Source organism: Salvia splendens, chromosome 18, assembly GCF_004379255.2.
Source record: "Salvia splendens isolate huo1 chromosome 18, SspV2, whole genome shotgun sequence".
In the NCBI taxonomy this organism is placed as follows: Eukaryota; Viridiplantae; Streptophyta; class Magnoliopsida; order Lamiales; family Lamiaceae; genus Salvia; species Salvia splendens.
This window is the reverse complement of record NC_056049.1, coordinates 21,648,357-21,669,310: the sequence shown is the minus strand read 5'-3', so window position 1 is coordinate 21,669,310 and position 20,954 is coordinate 21,648,357. Positions and strand designations below refer to the sequence as shown.

Here is a 20,954-nt window from a genome sequence, read left to right as displayed (position 1 = left end):
AAGAAAAAAAAATTTAAAAATACAAAAAAAAACATTAAAACTTAACATCAATGATGGAACAAAGGCCTCTGCATCCGGAACCGACGACGGAACATCCGATCACTCCATCGAGGATCTCTAGAGAAATAATCTGTGAAAAGCCGCAAAACAGCTTGTTCATGGTCTCGGTGGATATACATCTGAGTACGTGGTACCCGGTTGTGTTGTTCGTTCCACGCTTGAACAGCAGCTTGGTAGCGTTCCACCTCGTTGTTGATTTCTTCTTGGATTGTCGGCATCGCCGCCTCTAACATTCGGGCCATTTGAATTTTGATTGCTCTTTGACCTTCACGGCGAGGAGACATTTTTTTGAATTTTATAATGTGAGAGGGAGAGAAATGAAGTTGAATAGATATGAAAATGGGTGGAGCGATATTTATAGATAATTTTTCAAATTTAATAATAAAAAAAAATTTGAATTGCAGCCCGGTCCGGCCCGAACCACATTTAACGCTGGGCCGGACCGCATCGCGTCCTGTCCCGAGACGCTTAACCCTGAGCCAGGCCGGACCCCGGGCGCGGCCCTGGGACGCGATTGCGTCACCAGGACCGTCCCAGGCCGCAAATCTGCTCCGTTTAACGCCGGGGGCCGCGGGCCGGGACCCAAGTGTGGTCCGGCCCGCAGCGTTGGGGATCCCCTTATGGTTTCATTAGTCAAAAGATTATTGCTACTACTAGGTAATTATACCAATTAATATTGGCATTAATATGTACTCCATTCGTCTGCGAATAGGAGTCTCATTTTTTCATTTTAGTCCCTCCGTGAATAGGAGTTCCGGTTTAATTTTATCATAAATGTTAATAAAGACCCATATTGTAATAAATCATTTCACTCATATTTCATTTAAAACTAATATATATACAAGTGATATTCATATTCCGCTAATTTTTTTCCATTCACTTTTCTTAACAAATTTTAAAACTCGTGCCCCAGCAAATGAGACTAAGGCCATCCACAACGCTGTCTCTATACCGTCTCTTAAACCGTCTCTTAACTACTATTTGAGCACTATTTGAGGGCCCCACTGTCCTTTTTTCCTCCATCTCTTAACTAAGAGACGGAGGCTGCAACGCTCCGTCTCTTAACCGTCTCTATACCGTCTCTTAATTACTATTCATTCAATTTAATTTATAATTTTTTTTAAAACCCAATTCAATTTAAACAAACACACTTTATTAAAATTAAAACAAAATTAAAAAACACACAAAATAAAAAAACACACAAAATAAAAAAAACACACAAAATAAAAAAACACACAAAATAAAAAAACACACAAAATAAAAAAAATTAATCGGAAGGGCTAATCATCCTCCGGAGGCGGTCGAGGTTGAGGGGGAGTCGGAAGGCCAAGTTGTGCTGCCATATGCATCAAGGTCAAAATTGGGTGGTTGGTACCCCCCCGGCGTCGCCGAACCCTGGGTCCCCGGCGTTGACGAACCTCCACCGCCCAATGTGTTGATCATGTTCTCCCAATCGCCGAATGAGTTGAGATCCCACCCGCCGGAGCCGGAGCCGCCATAGTTGCCCTCGCCGTCGCCGGACATCTTGAGTTGGGTTATGAAAATTTCAGCGAAAATTTGAGAGAAAATTTAGATGATATGAAGAATAGATGTGTAGTTGTGTGTAAATGAGGATGGGTTTAGGAGTATTTATAGAGTAAAAAATTTAATAAAAAACAAAAAAAATATAAAAAAAAAATAAAAAAACGGTAATAATACCGTTACAAAAAATTTTTTTATTTAAATTCGATTTTTTTTTAAAAAAAAATATTTATTGCGTCAGCACGTGACGACGCCCACTCGCGGGCCGGCGAGTGGGCGTCACGCACGACGCCGGGCTGCGCCACGTCGCCGAGGCGCGTGGCGAGCCAGCTCGTCTCCTGGCTCGGCGAGACGAGTCGCGCGACGAGACGCGCGACGAGACGGGACGAGATGGAGGCTGCAACGCGTCTCGCCGGGGTCTCGTCTCGCTGAGACGAGACGCGAGACGCCGGCGAGTCCCGTTGTGGATGGTCTAATCGAAAAAGGGAATATGGATTAGTGAATTTTCATCTCATCTTGATTCCACCGACTGTGTGTCTTCAAAGATATTTATTTTTATTTTTTTTAATATGAAGCGTTATTGTTTTCTGTTTTTATAGCAGACAACTACCCTTCATGTTACTGGTCAATCCCCATCAAGCAATCACATTTTTCTATTCTTCTCTCTTGCAATCAGGCAATTAAAGTAACACAATGTTTGGTTCATATCGATTCAGCATAATTAGCGCGAATAAAGTAACACAATGTTTGGATCCATTCAATTCCACTTTTTTCTCAAGCATCCATGATTTTTCCCTCACTACACAGCCACCATTCAATTCCACTTAGGTTTGCTACTTACTTCTCTCGTCTATTTCTTTCCTACTTAACTGTATGCGTGTTTTTGTCCAAGTTCTAGTTTTTAGTTTGCTTCGCCTCTGATTGATTGATTGATTTCCTTTCTAGCGTATATGAGTTGCAATTCAACAATTTCAGTGTCGATTCCATTTAATTTTGTCGTATCTAATTTATTCCATATCTGGCACTTGTGGATCTACATTGTGTTGTTGGACTGATTTTGTTGTTAGGAAATTCTGTTTTATGGAGTAATATAAATCTACAACTTTTTATTATTGTTCCCCTTTCTGATTTATTTCTCCTTTAAAAAGTGGCAAAGCATTGATAGATAGTGTGGGTTTAATTTTTTGGTTTGCTTGGGTTTGGCTTCTATTTGTTGTGGATTTATAATAAGTTAGACCAAATCCCCAATCTATTTCTTGTGAGACTATTTACATAGTAGTACTAGTGATTATTTAGTGACTTCTTTATGCCAAAAACATCAGTTTTTCAGTTTCAATTTCTTTTAGCTTGATGAAGATTGTGTCATTATACTTATGGAGCTAATCTATGACAGATAATCAAGTTCCGATGTTGGCAAATGGTGGCTATCGCCAGCGCTTCACAGGCTTAATCGATCTCAATGGTGGATTTTCGTGGTATTGAACATTGTATTTGTTATTGTTGGTCAAGCTGCTGCTGTGTTGTTGGGAAGGTTTTACTATGATCAGGGTGGAAACAGTGAATGGATGGCCTCTCTTGTCCAAACTCGTCCCGTACCTTTTCCTCCGCTCCCCTGATAAGTCGTCTTCTAGCTTATCAGCGCCACCGCCTCCTACACGCGTGATGGCCTTAATCTACATCGTTGGTGGCGCCATTATTGCTGGAGACAACATGTTGTACTCCATTGGACTGCTCTACCTCTCTGCTTCCACTTACTCTCTCATCTGCGCCACGCAGTTAGCATTCAATGCCCTTTTCGCCTTCTTCATCAATCAGCAGAAGTTCACTCTTCGGATACTGATTTCAGTCGCACTTCTTTCGTTATCTGCTCTATTGCTCGCCACCAATGATGACCTTTGAGTGCCTCCCGGGGAGAGTACATCCTTGGAGTCCTCACAACGCTCGCAGCTTCAGCATTATACTCCCTCGTGCTGTCCCCCCTCATGCAGCTGACGTTCGAGAAGGTTCAGAAGAGGGAAACTTTCTCGGCCGTGCTGGATATGCAGGTTTACACGTCGATCGTGGCAACTTGTGTCACCGTTGTGGGCCTCTTCGCGAGTGGAGAATGGGGGACTATAAGGGGAGAAATGGAAGGCATTGGGAGCGGAGAGGCTTGTTACATCATGACGCTGGTGTGGACAGCCGTGGCGTGGCAGATCTCTTCTGTTGGTGTGGTGGGACTGATATTTGTGGTGTCGTCTCTCTTCTCGAATGCTATCAGCACCCTCTCTACAACAGTCACGCCGATTGCTTCTCTGGTTGTCTTCCACGACAAGATGAACGGGCCAAAGATAGTCGCGATGTTGCTGGCATTTTTGGGGTTTGCTCTTTACATCCGTCAGAACTATCTGGATGATCTTGAGGCGAGGAAGAAACAACAGAGTGAAGAGTGTGATGAATTTGTGCAGTAATTGAAGTTAGCATATTGGTTTATTATTAGTCTATGGTGAATTTTTCCAAAGTCTCTTATGCAAGTGTAAAATAGCTAGTGTGCAGTGTTGTGCTAAGCCTTAGTTTCAATTTTTTTTTTATTTAACTTGACAAAAATAATTTTGATTAGAGATGTAGCACATGGCCACCTAGTTTGATTTATTAAATCTTAATTTCTCAGAAACTCAATATTTGGGTGTCACAATTTGTCAATTTCATTACCTCTTTATTTGACTAATTTAGCTTTGTTTCCGCCAATTCATTTGTGATTGAGACAAACTTCTATTTTTCCAACTGCATTCGCAATAAATTAGTTTCGACATCAATGACCCCAACAACCTAAACATCCCAAATTGAATAAACACACCAAATTCCACTCTATAATTTGGTAATTAAAGTTAGTGTAGAGGGAGTGAGTGATGAGAATGATGTAAATTGGTATATATGCTTTATACTACATGTGTTTTAAAAAAAATGTGTAAATGACACCAATAACCGAAGAATCCATTTTCAAGATGGTAATGAATTTTTAATTCTTTTTTTTTTTCATGCAAATAAAATAAATATATCATTGAATTACATCATCCAATTAACAAGTGGATCGAGTACAATGAATAATGAAAATGACAATGAAGATTTGAAGAGTTAAATTTCCACTAATCCGTTTGAAATTTAAAAACCGGCAAGCTAAATCCGAAGCATGATATCATTATTTTAAACAAGGAAAATAGTATATATTTTTTCTATTCCTTTAGGAGCACACTACGTTTGATTTCTAATCATGTTTTCGTTTCTTTGGTTGAAAAGTGAAATTTGATGAATTTAAACTGAAACTTTGTTTTCATTGTGAATGATTACTTTTGTCCATATCCCATGGAAACCAATTTTACTTAATACTACTATAGTTGTAGTACTTTTATTTTATATTTTGAAATGAAAATCGTTATTTAAATTATTTTTTTTGTTTAATTCTGGTCAATTTTATATTTTGTGAAAGAAATATAAAATTGTAATTTTTTCAATTTTATAATTTTATAAATTTTGATCTTGTGGTAATCATAATTGATTAAAATAGTGCCGATTTATCTAAAATTATATGGTTTTGTGGAAACATCATATTTAAGTCTTTGCACATTAATTTCGATTCAGAAAATTTTTAGATAATTGAAAAAAAATTATAATTTTATATTCTAATTTTAAAAATTATGGAAGCGACCAAGAGGCAACCAAAAATTATGATTTAAATAATAATTATACTTAAATGTACATAAATTTTTGTTTAGATATTTAACAATCTCTCGTAGAACATTACCATTTTGGTCAACGGCAAGGAATGTGGTGTTTTAAATGAACTACTCTACTACCGTTATAACTATGAGTTTCATTTATATATCACCTTATACTGTGTTTTAAAAAAAATTGCTACACATTTTGTTTTTACTTATAATTAGACAAGCTATAGTGATGATTTATGTATAATTATGTTATCTCTCTATTTATAGGAATAAAAGCAATACGCACTAACGTGCTATTATGATTAAAATATATAATAAAAATAATGAGAAGAAAATGTGGATCCTCACATTAGACACTTTCAAATGACAGCCATTACCCATGAGCATAAGAGCATCCGCAGCGGTGGCGGTTGGCGCCATCGCCGTCCGTGCCAGCGGCAAGGCGAAGAACCGCCGCCGCTGCAACCGCGCCGCTGGCACGGCGCTGCTCGATGTATCGAGCACGTCCGTGCCAGCGGACGCACACGTGTCACTCTCCCATTCGCCAACGGCATAGCCGTTGGTTTCAAACAATTTTTTATTATTTTTTTAAAAAATCGGTTTTTTATTAAAAAAAACCGATAAAAAAAAAAAAAATTTCACTTCCCCAAAAAATTATATCCGTTTATAACCGTTTTTCCCCACTTTTTAATTTTTTTTTTATTTTTTTTACCCCAAAAATACACACTTTCATCTATAAATACCCCCAATTTCACTCCCAAAAATTCACACTTTCACTACACAATTCTCATCATCATTCTCTCATCTCCATTCTCATCTTCAATCTCTCATATCCATTTTCATCTTCCTCTCACACCCTACAACACCACTATGTCCGGTAACGACGACAACCCAAGCGGCTCTCACGGTTGGAACCCCGAATGGTTCCGTTCGCAACCGTTTCCTAGTCCGGAAACGGAATATTCGGCCCCTCCTCTCACCCAAGATTCGGGCGTTCCGAGTGGCTACCGGCCATACCCAATCGACGATCAAGGTGCCTCCGATGGGCGCTACGGGTGGACACCGGAGCCTAGGCCTCGCGCCCCTTCCCAAATGCCGAATCCTCCATCTCGCGCCGGTGTCCGCACACCGTACTCACCGGTGGAGATGGAAAGATTGTTCAAGGCGTACTTGGAAATCTCCGAAGATGCGGTGGTTGGAACGAACCAATCCGGCGATCACTTTTGGTGGCGCGTCTCTAGCCGGTACAATGCACACCGGCCGCCGGGAACGATCGAGCGCAACGAGAGTATGGTGCGCAACTGCATCGGCCGAGCCAACGAAGAAATTGGCAAGTTCAACGGCTATTTCATCCAGGAGTCCCGGAATGCCGGGAGCGGCCAAAGCGAGGTCGACATCATCACCGCCTCGCTGAGCACCTACCAATCCATGAACGGTAAGTCGTTCAAATATCTTAACGTTTGGCAGGAGACGCGGACGCACCCGAAGTATAAGGGAGGCATAACATCCTCCTCTAGCGGCTCCTCCAAACGCTCACGGTCGGTAGCACTATCCGACTCCGGCTCGGAAGAAGTGGCTAGCCAACTCGCCGGAGCTAACTTGGGTAGCCCCGATGCCGGACCAAGCGGTTCCCGACGCCGACTGCAAGGTAGGAAGAAGGCGGCGGCCGAACGACGTCGCGCCGCGACTCCATCTGCCCCTGCTCCCGAACCCGCACCCTATGTTCCACCTCCACCCCCGAACAACTCGTTGTGGGCCCTTTTGGCCCAACTCAATATGGCCGATAGGTCAACTATGACCCCCACGCAACTTCAAACGCACGAGTCCATGATATTGGGTCTCCAAAAACAATTGGGGTTGGTGCCGCCGGATGCGTAGTCTTCCTCGGGTTATATTAGCCAATAATTATGTAATTTTTAATTTTTAGGAGTTTAATTATGTAATTTTTAATTTTTAGTATTTTAATTATGTAATTTTTAATTTTTAGGATTTTAATTATGTCTTTTTATTTTATTTGTAATTTGTAATTTTTATTGTGGTTTTTTTAATGAATTTTAGTATTATGAAAATGTTGTTGTGTAATTGAATTTTATATTAATTGTGCTCGTCCTTGCGGAAGAGCACAGTTGTGGGTGTTGTGCTCTTGCCAGAGAGCAGGCATGAATAGTACCGCCCGGGCCCACAACTGTGCCGCTGGCAAGAGCACGGTTGTGGATGCTCTAAGTTAGCCATCAATTGATAAGACAAAATAATTTGTTAATGATAGTAGATAGACTCAATACAGACCACAAATAGCATCACTATGAAACTCATGATTAATTGTTGAACATCCAATTAATTTGGGTTAAAGCATTGTCAAATCTTCTATGTGTGAATCCCTTGATGCCAAGTGCACTTACTTATGTTCACACAAGAAACAATAAAAGCTACTCACTATTTAATTTACATAGTGGAATTTTAGGGAACCCACTCATCTTAAGAAACATTTTTATATATAAAAAAATTAATTATCAGTGATTTATTTAAATGATATATTAACGTGTAAGAAACTATGTTTGTCACAATATTCTAATCTTATGCAGTCAAATAGGAGTAGTTGTTTAGAAATCACAAAAATATGAAAATTGTATCTTTGGGGAAATGCATATTTTGAAAGAGAAGTTAATTTCTTGCAGCTCAGCTATTTAATATAGTTATGAGTTTCGTGCATTTTTCTAATATAATTAAACACTTACAAAGTCCTATTTTATGCATTTTAATAATGTTTTTCTAACACAAAAAATATATAACTAAAATCGAATTGCTTAGAAAATAGAAAGCATTCAATGGCAACAGAAATCAAAACGATAACCGAGTTGGATTTGAAAATGGAAAGTTAGTAGTATTTTAGTACCACTATTTAATGAAACATCATCTTAATTATATTTATTTTATTACTAACATAAAATTTACTAATATAAAATGCGAGTCCAACGGAAGTTAGTAGTATTTTAGTACCACTATTTGAAAATGGAAAGTTAGTAGTATTTTAGTACCACTATTTAATGAAACATTATCTTAATTATATTTATTTATTACTAATATAAAATGCGAGTCCAACGGAATTGCAATTGGAGTAGCCGTCTAAGTAGATTGTATAAATATTATACTATTAAATATCGTATTGGATTTATTCTGTTTAGTTTAACTAATCTAATAATATAGTATTATCAATTTTTTTAAGATCTGGAGTCTGGTTTTGAATTCGTCAGATGTAATTAATATTTTCTAGCAAGTTTATTTGATACTACTACCGTGTTTATTTATCTATCTTTTGACTTTACTGGTAATTAATTATAAAAGAAGTTCACTTCGCTTTCCAATTTAAGTGATCTGAGAAACAATCCAAGAATGTCGATCAATTTTAAATGTAAATTAGAATTAGTCAATCGCAATAAAAAATTGACGATAAGGCCAAAAAGAAGAAGAAAATAAAAACCTTCTTTGGGGCCAATGACAAGACTTGAGATCTGAAAATCATAGTACTGTAATTTTAACAGAATTTTTTTTGTCTTTTTAATATTTCCATTAAAAATTAATCATTTGCACTGCAGACTATTCAATAGTATAAAACAATTAAAAGTATTGTTTATATGTTTTCTTATAAGAAAAACGTTCAAGATTATTTTGAAGTAGTGGACTTCCATAATTCTATATATTTACGTTGTGCAAATTAGTTAAATATTTTCTGTAAATTGACAATAGTGATATTTATACGATTATTCAGTAGTATTTTTCAAATTCATAAGGAGTATAAAGTAAAATGCTTTATGCATCGTCAAATATTAATTAAACTGATCTTCGAATGTTATTCGTTGGCTTTTGCTTTCATATAATGAATTAACGACATTTGAAAATTGAAAGTTCAATTAATTACGACATATGTAGCTATCAAACTGTGAACGCTTTATCTAAATTGGTCTTAATTATAGGAATAAAAGTACGTCATTTATTAATATAATTCCAATTAACTTTTAATTAATTTTAATTGAGTCACTGTCAGCCCACGTAATTGGATAGATTTTATTTAATTATAGCAGGGAAAGAAGAAAATGTGACTGATTTTTTGGATTAAGGTGAGATATTTTAAGATTAGGTGACACATTTTGTAATGAATTTGAATGAAGAATCTCTCTCTCTCTCTCTCTCTCTCTCTCTCTCTCTCTCACACACACACACACACACAAACACACAATTGGTATATAAATTGTTTAGATGAGAGGTATTAATCTACATGACCTGTGTTGTGCTCACCAATTTATAATAAAAGGTTATATTGTCATATAGTTTTGGGTTCAAATATATCTAATGGCAGTTGTATAATATTTCCTTTCATCTTTATTCCAAAATATAGTTAGAGATGATTAAGAAGTTCATAATAAATCTTTATGAGATGGTAATTTGATATGACATCCTCGCATGGTATGAACTAATAAGTCAAAAGGCTTTGAAGGGAACTTTAATTTTTACATTTTGCAGTCTAAATTGATGAATAACTAATAGAGTATAATATCAACATATTTCTGCCAAAACAAATCCAAAAAAATTATAGTTTCGACCCAAATTATCATTACATAGTTTAAAAATGCAACAAAATCATTTATGTATCTCATTTTTAAAGCCTCCAATGTAATAGAAAGTAATATTAAAGTGATATATTTATGTTAGTAGTTCAGTGAAGAGTAAGGCAGCAAAGCAGCAATGTACAGTCAAGATGAAGAATTCAATACAACAACTCCTCACCTCACTTCCACACCAAATTTAACACACCTAAATCTTGGTGTCTCTCTCCTTTTTTTCATTATGAATTGGTGAAGTGTACTTTTTCTTGAGAATGGACTTGACATAGTTCGGTTAGTACTATAGCACACTCAAACTCAATTATGTATGTTGTTTAATTAATAGAGTCATTTGCGATTGTTTCCAAACAAATCCTTTACTAGAATCTTGAATTAGCAACTATCAACAAGAATTCACTACAACGCCAGTCTTGTAATCGTATTTGGTAACAACAATTATTCTTGCATAATAATGACATACATACAGTAAAAATATTGATAGTGGTGAATTTATATTTTTAGAATTCGATCACGCACTAAAAACTAATAATACGACAGACAGTATTTCTATCTATAATTCAATTAATTGGTCAGCAATGTGTCACCAGATGTGTTGACAAAAATTTCTAAAAAAAGTGTCTATTTTGTTTTTAATCCATTAATTGCGTTATTTCTTATTCAAGTAAAAGTTCAATTGCAACTTGATATTTCCGTCCTATTCAATTAAAAATTCCTCTCCACTAGTATATTTTTGTAGTTTAGTGACCAAACCATAAAGCACTAAAATTTAGAAGCATACATACCACTCTTTAAAACGGTGCCACATATTTCACTTTTAATCCAAACAAATAGTTTGTCAACCCTGTCAATAATCACACTCAAAATTCAACTCTATTAAGATCACCTAACTAAAACCACTTAGCCCCTCCGAGGGCATTTCCGTAATTTTATATATTACGAAAATAAATAAATCATCCCCAAAATATCACTATATTCCTTTCCCCCCCTTTATTTTCCCCAATTCAACACTGACTTTTTCCAATTACACATACCAAAACAAAACGGTCACAACACGAGTTGCGGGGCAAAACCGTAAAAGCATAGCGTCGTAATCGGCAAAGTCAAAGTCAACGGCGAATGAACTCAGTGCCTTGAATTGTACCTCCCGAAATCGGCGAGCTTCCGCGACCGGTTCTTACAAAACGACGCCGCTGCGGAGAGATGAGGCTTCGCCGGAACCCTCGTTTCGCCGGGGAGGACAGCCTCCGGCGGAATCCCCTTCTGATTCCACTGCCGGCTCGGGCTGGCTCGGACCAGAGGACTCAAGCAGAACGCCAATCCTGAGAGGTTCCGATTCTGGCCGCCGCCGCCTCCCCTCCGCCGCGCACGCGCCGGAGTCCTCCGCGGCGTCTGCCTCCACCCCTGCGACGACTCCGACGAGTAGCCGCTCGATCCTCCGTGGCAATGCTCGTCCTCCTCCTCGTCGGAGCATCTCGCCGGCGACATTCCGCGGTCGCGATTCCGGCACGATCTCTGTTGCGCTCCGATCGAGCTCTCGTCCACCGAGAACGACCGAATCTGCTTCCTCCGCCGCCCGGGGATCATGCTGGAGAACCGAAACGGTGAGGCGGAGCAGGATTGACCGGAAGCCCCTTGATCCGAGCTCGAATTGAAATCGTGTTTGTCAGATTTCGATCTGAACAGACCTGAAAACAGAGACGAAAATCTGCCGCCGCGGTGGCCTTTCCCGTGGCTGATGTCATCCGCCGCGGCGGGGGCACGCTGCGGCGTGGTGTAGAGGCTCCGCTCGTGGCCGTGGATTGGCCGGCGGGAGATGTAAGGGGAGACGGATCGCGGGAAAGAGAGAGGCGGTGGATTTTGCTGCTGCTGCTGCGATTGTTTCAGCGCCTGCGCCTCCATTATCGCGAAGAGGCGGTCGCGGAGGCAGGAGGCGCAGACGCCGACGCCGCTGCTGAGATCGGCGGCGTGCTTTTTGCACCTCATTTTGTGTGTATTTACAGCTACAAACAAAACAGATATATATGTAGCTATATCTAGAGGTCTAATGGAGATAAATTTGGAGGAAATTAGAGTCGTCGCATTTTTCTATTGGGTAAATCATGCGTCTGTGTGTAAATTCGGAGGATCTTTGATAAGCAGAGTGAGGATTTGTCTTCTTCCTCTTCTTCTGCAATTCAATTTGTGTCTTTTTAGAGAGAGAAAGAGAAGAGATACAGAATTAAGAACAAACTGGGTTTGTCTTTAAGAGAGAGAGAGAGTCAGTAAAAAGTACTTGCACTAGTGGGGTTGGGTTGTCAAATAGTGTTCGGAGATTTTATCGATTATTTAATTCACAAACAAAATACTCCTATTAAGGATGTCTACGTGGATTAATCCAATATATAGGAATCAAAATCTGTAATTTCATTTCTTAGAAAATAAATTTAATATTTTTCAAATCGTTACAATTCACAATCGTGGCAAATTTACCGAGTCAAATTACTAGAAAATTTAACGTTATAGTAAGTGAGCGGCTCAATCGCATGCTATGCGTTGAACAATGATGAAAAGAGTTCCTTGTCTGGGCACAGCAGGGGTGCTGTGGTGATCCACACCATTCATGTTGGGAATGAAAAATAATAATACAAGTATGGGAATTGAATTTGTGGTGTGGATCACCACAGCACCCTCCTGCTGTGGCATTTTACACAGCAGGGGATCTCAATCCTCCTTGTCTGTGATGAATTAATTGCCTGGAAACAGCTGACTGTTGTTATACTCCTATTTGATTCCCTTTAAAATGGATAGAGATAAAGAATACTTGAAATATTTGGCCAAATAAATTGACAAGTTATGGTCGACGAGATGTTAGAGTTTATATACTATAAATCACTTTTTAGTGATTGAATACTGTAAACTCTTTATTTTATTTTTTAATTAATTAAACATATTATTTTTGTCATAATGTTATTATATTTTATATTTAATGGATGTTTATTGCATATTTAAATGTATAAGTAACTTAAGAAAGTCTAAGTCTTTGTTTTAGTAGACCGGTTGTGGGCGTCGTCCACTTTAAGGTAACACGATCAGTTCTGAATAAAGAAAAATAAGAATTTCACAACTCAGATAGGCCTAGACTATCTATCGTGAAAGGTTGTAATGTCAATCCGCATATTTCTAAGCCTAATTGGAATAAGATGACATTGGTGTGGTAGAGCATTGAATTTGATCTAACAGCGAGACAAGTCTTTATGCTATCTACTGAAATACCGGGTCTTGATAAATTATTTATTTCTTAATCAATGTACGTTAACATTGAGCATACGGTATTGATTATGCACTATTTTGACTTACCAAATGGTGCGGATTTTTTCGCAACCCAATAATCCTGGTATATTGGGTAGTGGTGATTAATATCTAGCGGTGTTAGGATTGCTATTATATTGGTCGTGCGCGAGATGAGTCTCGCTTGATAACGTCCTCAAGAGGAACTCGAAACAAGGCTTTATTATTCGGAACCTAGCTAGTTGGAGTTTGATTACTCTATTAATAATAAATAAGCGTTTCTTGCTAAGTCCACTCTTGGAATTAATAAGATGTTAATTAATTAAGTTCATAGCAGACACTAATTAATTAATTGACGTTTCTATCTTAAGCGCGCGAAAGAACGACAAACAAATGGAAACCCGGATTACTTATAATTGCGGATTTGGATGGGCAGTGCAATATTAGTTCTGTAGTCGCTGCTCGTAATATTCAAATATAAGCTTATATTAAATTGTGTGTTCAATTTAATTAGTAAAAAGCTAATTGGGGAAGGTCATATCCAAAACCTTCCATAGATCTCTGACTAGGCCCAATATGTGACTTAATATAAATAAGAGAATAAAGGAGACAGAAAATACAATTAATTATTGCACAAAATTTCGTCCCTCTCCTAATACCTATAGGGGATGGAAATTTCTCCTTCAGCTCTCCTCTGTGAGATAGAATTTCTGTCTTCTTTATTTAAGTCCTAGTATTCTGGTGAGATCAGCCCACACTGATATCAGCGTACAATTCGGGAACCAGTCAGAAGATCCGTGGTTTAGTACTCAAGATCTTCACGTGGAGAAGGCGCTAGCTATCTTCGATTATTTGGAGAATCCTGAAGGTAAAATGGTTAATTCATAGAAAGCATGTTTTAGGTTTCAATTACGCTAAAGCATGATTTAATTCAAGTTATGAGCATGATTTATGTACGCTTCCGCTGCCAACCCCTTCACTAGATATATTCAAAATAATAATGGAGAAAAAAGAACGAGAAAAGTACTTAGTCTGATCTCACATGTAACCCAAATTTAAGCTATTGGTACATCATGAAGACAAGGTCTACTAAAGTCTAATGACGTTTATAATCGATATTCTACCGATACCTCTTTAGTCTTCATTCATTAGTCATTTTTAAGCATACCTAGTATTTTGCTACAAATACAAATGTCAAATTATTATCAAGATATTTTAAATCAAATTTCAGTTAAAATTTGTGAAATTATCGACACTCAACCCTTAATTTTAACATTATCCATAGACTTTGAACTTAAGTTTAACCACACAATTGAGCGTGACAATCATGTTTCTTCACATCAAGGGCACCTTAGAAAGCGAAAAGTAAAATTTTCACATGATAATATAATAATATAAGTCTAGAAGTAATATGGATATAAGTATGTGCAATAATCAATATTGACTATAAGATTATAGCAAAAAATGGAGAAGGTGAAATGTTCAAAGTCCTTTAATGCTACGGCAATTTGCCAGGTCTGAATTCCGAGCTCCGTCAAAGGATCTTGACATTTCAAATTTGTGATCGTTAGATGATAATTCATATATATATATATATATATATATATATATTTATATATATATATATATATATATAGGGTCTTGTTAAGTTGAGATTTTTTAGCTTAATTGAGAATTGAGATGCATTTTCAGCCACTCATTTTGAAATGTCAACTACAAGTAGATTATATCAACTAAGGGTATTATCGTCATTTCATTTCAATAGCCAAAATATCAAATGTCAACAACTCGTATTAAAATGTCAACAACTAAAAAAAAATTATTTTTTTATTTTTTTAAATTTTTTTTTAAAAAAATTTTAAATTTTTTTTAATTTTTTTAATTTTCACGCGATGTCAACTACGATGTGTAGCCTGCACATCAAATGTCAATAGCCCTGCACATCAAATATCAATAGCCTGCACATCAAATGTCAACAGCTTATAGTTGACATTATATGTGTATAGGTGATATGAATCATATATGTAGTTGACATTATATATGTGCAGTTGACATGAATTGTATATGTAGTTGACATTATATGTGTGTAGTTGACATGAATTGTATATGTAGTTGACAAAAAAATAAAAATAATAAAAAAATAAAAAATCGAAAAAAAAAATTAATTTTTTTTAAAAAAATAAAAAAATATTTATTAAATAAAATGTATGATGAAATTACCATTCTGCCCTTTCACAATTAATTAATGTAAAAATATTTTCCATGTGGTAAATTCTGGACCACTCATTTAATAAAAATGAGTGGCTAATAATGCATCTCAATTCTCAATTAGGCTAAAAAATCTCAATTGATCACAACCCTATATATATATAGGGTCTTGTTAGGTTGAGATTTTTTAGCTTAATTGAGAATTGAGATGCATTTTCAGCCACTCATTTTGAAATGTCAACTGCAAGTAGATTATGTCAACTAAGGGGTATTATCGTCATTTCATTTCAATAGCCAAAATATCAAATGTCAACAACTCGTATTAAAATGTCAACAACTAAAAAAAATTTAACTTTTTAATTTTTTAATTTTTTTTAATTTTTTTTAATTTTTTTTAATTTTTTTTTAAATTTTCGCGCGATGTCAACTACTAAGACATTATGTCAACTACGATATGTAGTCTGCACATCAAATGTCAATAGCCCTGCACATCAAACGTCAACAGCTTATAATTGACATTATATATGTGTAGTTGGCATGAATTGTATATGTAGTTGACATTATATGTGTGTAGTTGACATGAATTGTATATGTAGTTGACATTACATGTGTGTAGTTGACATGAATTGTATATGTAGTTGACAAAAAAAAATAAATAAATAAAATAAATAAATAAAAAAATAAAAAATCGAAAAAAAAATAATTTTTTTAAAAAAAATAAAAAAAATATTTATTAAATAAAATATATGATGAAATTACAAATGTGCCCTTTCACAATTAATTAATGTAAAAATATTTTCCATGTGGCAAATTCTGGACCACTCATTTAATAAAAATGAGTGGCTTATAATGCATCTCAATTCTCAATTAGGCTAAAAAATCTCAATTGATCACAACCCTATATATATATATAACTAAATTATTCTTTGTTTTTGATATTTGGTTTTGGGTCTTTTATTTTCTGATTGGTTTTTAAAATTCTTATTTGTCTATAAATGTAGTCTTCTTTGCCGTTAAAACATGGGTACTTGACTCGTACCACACTCTTCGGAAGATTTGGAAAATAGTTTAGATTTCTAATTAATTATAATTGACAGCAAATCGATTGAGGATTACAGAAGTTTCTTACAAATCCGAAATTTAATTAATGTTGAGCAGATTTAACTCTGACATCCAAGGTTATTGAAAAATTATTTCCCATTAGATCCGAGTCCTCTATTCTGTCATATATATTAGTAGTACTACTCTTTATTTAATTTTAATCATCATAGTTATAATCGCATTAATAAATAAATTAAAATTGTGAGTATTTTCTCCCAAAATTGTGAGTGCATATATACTTTACTAGGTTATTATATATGAAGTCATTTATAATGGCTGGACTAGGAGTTTACTTGCATTAATGATCATTAAATTTCTTAATTCTCTTATAGTAATAATGTAAGCTGTAAGTGGTCAGACTAATTTGGTGAACTTTCTTAAGACAACCATAATTTTTCTAGACTATATTCTAGCTCTCTTATAGTGAAATTAAATTATTATTTGTAGTACTATTATGTAGGAAATATTTATTTAAATTGATTTTTCATCACACATGCGAATTAAAATATGTACTATATGTAAGACATGTGGCATTAATACTTTCCAAAAAGTGTCATGCTGCCTCATGCCGATCATCAATAAAAAAAAACAAGAAACGTCATGCTTCAAGTTAGAGGATATGTTGCTTGCTAGCCCCAATATTTTCTTCAAAAGGAAAAACCATAAAATAAGAGGTGAAATTCAATATTGTTTGATTATTTATTCAGCATAAAGTAGAAGCAAAAGCCACTTTAGTTTGTTCGATAGTGAAATAAGGCAATAAAATTATACTCATATAGCATGACTGCCATATTTTATGCTATACATATATATCGAATTTGATGGATTTCATCAAAGATTTGCCATCCACAAGTAGGCGCACTATTCAAAACTTTGCACAGCCTAATATTAGGAGGAAATTATTCCATAACAAATATACATATTCTGATGGGAATTACGGTCGAATTTTCAAAAATATAGTATTGTTAGAAAATTTGGTCAAAATCTAATATACATTCATAACTCTGAAAATTAGTAAAATTAGTAGAGTACAACACCATTTAAAGTACACATACTAATAATTTCTATGTCTGCTATTAGGAGTCTCATTTTTTGAAGGCATAAGTTTTTAAAAAAGTGAGTGAAAAAAGTTAGTATGCGTTCGACTTGCATATATTAGTTTTAAATGAAATGTGGGTGGAATGAGTTAGTGAAATGTGAGACTCTATTACCATTTTTATAGTATAAATGAATCAGAGCTCCTATTCGCGGACGGAATAAAATAGAGCTCCTATTCGCGGACGGAATAAAATAGAAAAACAAGGCTCCTATTCTTGGACGGATTAAAATAGAAAACAAGGCTCCTATTCTTGGACGGAGGGAGTAAAACATAAGGAAAAAAACCGACAAAACTAGGTAGAAGGTCAATCATTTTTTCCAACACTTGTCATTTTCAAAATGGAGAAGCTAAAAATCCAACAAAACTAGGTAGAAGGTAAAATGTGGACAAATTATTGGTAGAAGGTAAAATGTGGACAAAATATCACTAGGTAGAAAGCATGGATAATCATTTTTTCCAACACTTGTAATTTTCAAAATGGAGAAGCAAAAAAACCCAACAAAATTAGGCAGAAGGCAAATTATGGACAAAATATCACTAGGTAGAAGGCAAAATATGGATAATCATTTTTTCCAACACTTGTAATTTTCAAAATGGAGGCACTAGTCTACCCCACATGATATTGTGATTGATGAAAATTTGAAAAGGGTGAGACATGACTGAGCTAGCTTGTGCTTAAAACCTAGTCTATGTGTTTGCTTGATATTTACAATACCACACAATTTTCAATATGTTGTGTAATGTGCACACTCCATTCATGTTGGGACTTTGACTGAATACTAAATTCCATGGGACTTGTATTTAAGACAGAGACACAAATTATAAAAGAGTGATGCTAAATAGCCATAATGTGGCCGGCCATAAAGAGTTAATTTAGTCCATTTACATGTATAAAAAATTTAGAATTACCGATATAAACTTATATGTGTGTGAATGGACTTGTGAGTTGATACTTATCTTTGAATTCCATTACGTAAAACACATTAATATCACGAATTACTGTATACGTTGAGCAACAATCAAGAAATGACAGTAGTAATAAGTTGAGCAAAAACTACGAAAGAGCAACACTAACATGTTGAACAACATATAACGAAGATGATATAAAAGTAAAATCAAGTAGTATTAAACCAAAAATTTGAAAAAAAGTCAATTTTTTTTTGTAATTTAATTAATTTATGGCTGGCCATAATGTGGCCGCATAGCTTTATCTATACTAATATAAAAGGGGAGTTTTGGGCATAAATTTAAATATTTTATAAGCTTCAGGTGTTATTCTAATTAATTCAAATTTATATATATTCATATGTAGTACTCATACATGCGTTACATCTTAATAATCCACGATGTAAAAATTTAATAATCCCAATCATGCGTTTAGGATATATGGTAAAATTTCATTCAATATTAGTTACTCACATATGCGTTACTTCATACAATTATTACTGATTATTTATCATATATACTTTACTCCATAATTATTATTGACTGAGGTAGAAAGGAGGGTTTAGGATTTAATTATTAATTATTATTGACTGAGGTGGCAAGGAGGATTTAAGATTTAATTATTTGGGTGGCACAACTGATTTGATATAAAAAAAATATTTATGAGTGATCAAACTTTTTGAATAAAATATAATTATACATATTTGTGTACAATTCTATCGTAAAAATAAGAAAAAGAAAATCTGCTTTATTGAGAACAACTGCAAACTTGCATAAAAGATTAGGCTAGACTATTCATATTCCAATATATTCCAATCAGCTACACGTAAAATGTAATAAAAAATGATAAATGCAAAAGGAACGGTAATTAATGTAATAATGTTAGCAGATTAGATCTCTCTATAAATACTTATTCACCCAACAAATTTCGTCAATCACAATTTTAGATGTGCTGTAGTGGGATGGTTCGGAAAGTGAGATGTTCAGAGATGGAAGATTTGAGAAGAGTAGAGACCAAAGAGTAAGGGATGAAGGGGCGGAAGATTCAAGAAGAGTGGAGACTAGAGAGTTTCAGGCATCTATTGATTCCCTATAGTTTACGAATAATCCTAGAATTAGTATAGATTCTTGAGCAATATTATTACGGTTGATTATAAAATGCAACAATTTTATTTTTTTGGAGTTTTCATGTAATGTTTGCTCAATTTCTAGATTTCATGATTTCATTTTTTATTATTTCAATATGTATCATTTCGTCATCGTCTAGAATTAGTGTGAATAACTATTTAATTCCATAAATAATGTCTAATTATGTACATTATTATAATGAAAATAAATTTCTACCATTTTATGTTCCATTTTAAATACAATGTGAGTCATAATATTCATATAACACTAATATTCTTTAAGATTATTAGCGTAAATGTTGATAATTTATTTATCTGTGGCGATATTATTTTTATGGTATTAAAGAAGACCGTAATCTCATTTTCACTGTATATCTTTTAACTTTTTTTAGCGAACTCCATTAATTTTCAATATTGATAATGTATGTTTTCAATGTATTTGTACTATACATCTGTCAATGACTACAGTGGATTAAAACGTTCCTAATTGATATTGAAAATACATAAGTTAACAATAAAGGTGATTATCATTAATCAATTATAGCTGTTTCAAAATGTATTTTTTTTAATGGTAATAATTTTGATGTTTTGAATATTATAAGTCGTGGATTAACTATTTTGTTAAAAAATATTATTTGTGTTTTTGTAGTATAGAAATGTAAATGTTTGTTAAAGGTATTTTTCATTAGTGCATAGACTTGATATACTCTCCTCATTGCAGTCCATGACTGTGTTTGTTTTATTTCATTTTTGTTTTATTTGCAATAATGCCATTTAGATTAAAAATATAATTTAATTAGAACTAAATCTATTAATGAATTTACATTTAAATGCCGTAAGTTTTCATATACATATTTAGTTCAATTAACATTACATTACATTTGATGAGATTAAAAAAATATTTTTTTTCATGCACTAAATTTTTAATCGGCAGTTTCATACTTGAATGCATTAATCAAGAAATGAGACTGTTCTCATTCTAACACGAAAACTGAAATAAAAAATTAAAAACGTTATGTGAAAGGGATTTACGTGGAACACGTAATGTCGTTCTTAATTATGACAATAGGAAGAGTTTGTATATTTGAATTCAAGAGACTCTTAATTATGAATGGAATGACAAGAGTCTTGCACATTTGAATCCAAGAGACAATTAAATGCATTCATATCACCATCCAACAATATATAAACGAGCCCATACATACACATTCTCAAACTAAAAATTGAAGAGGAACGGACGAACGATGGTGGAGAATAAAGGGGAATGGGTGAAGGAAGAGAGATTTGGGAATTGGGGATGAAG

The 20,954-nt window shown here is 34.8% G+C and overlaps 1 protein-coding gene and 1 pseudogene across 1 annotated transcript; one reads left to right on the top strand and one right to left on the bottom strand.

The window, feature by feature from the left end:
* The first annotated feature begins 2,186 nt into the window (after positions 1–2,186).
* On the top strand, positions 2,187–4,239 carry LOC121775953 (annotated as a pseudogene).
* Positions 4,240–10,669: 6,430 nt separating this feature from the next.
* Positions 10,670–12,166, bottom strand: LOC121775806. Its single transcript, XM_042172872.1, has one exon. It carries the CDS (start codon positions 11,885–11,887, stop codon positions 11,027–11,029), a length of 861 nt encoding a protein of 286 aa, XP_042028806.1. The 5' UTR covers positions 11,888–12,166; the 3' UTR covers positions 10,670–11,026.
* Between the last annotated feature and the right edge of the window lie 8,788 nt (positions 12,167–20,954).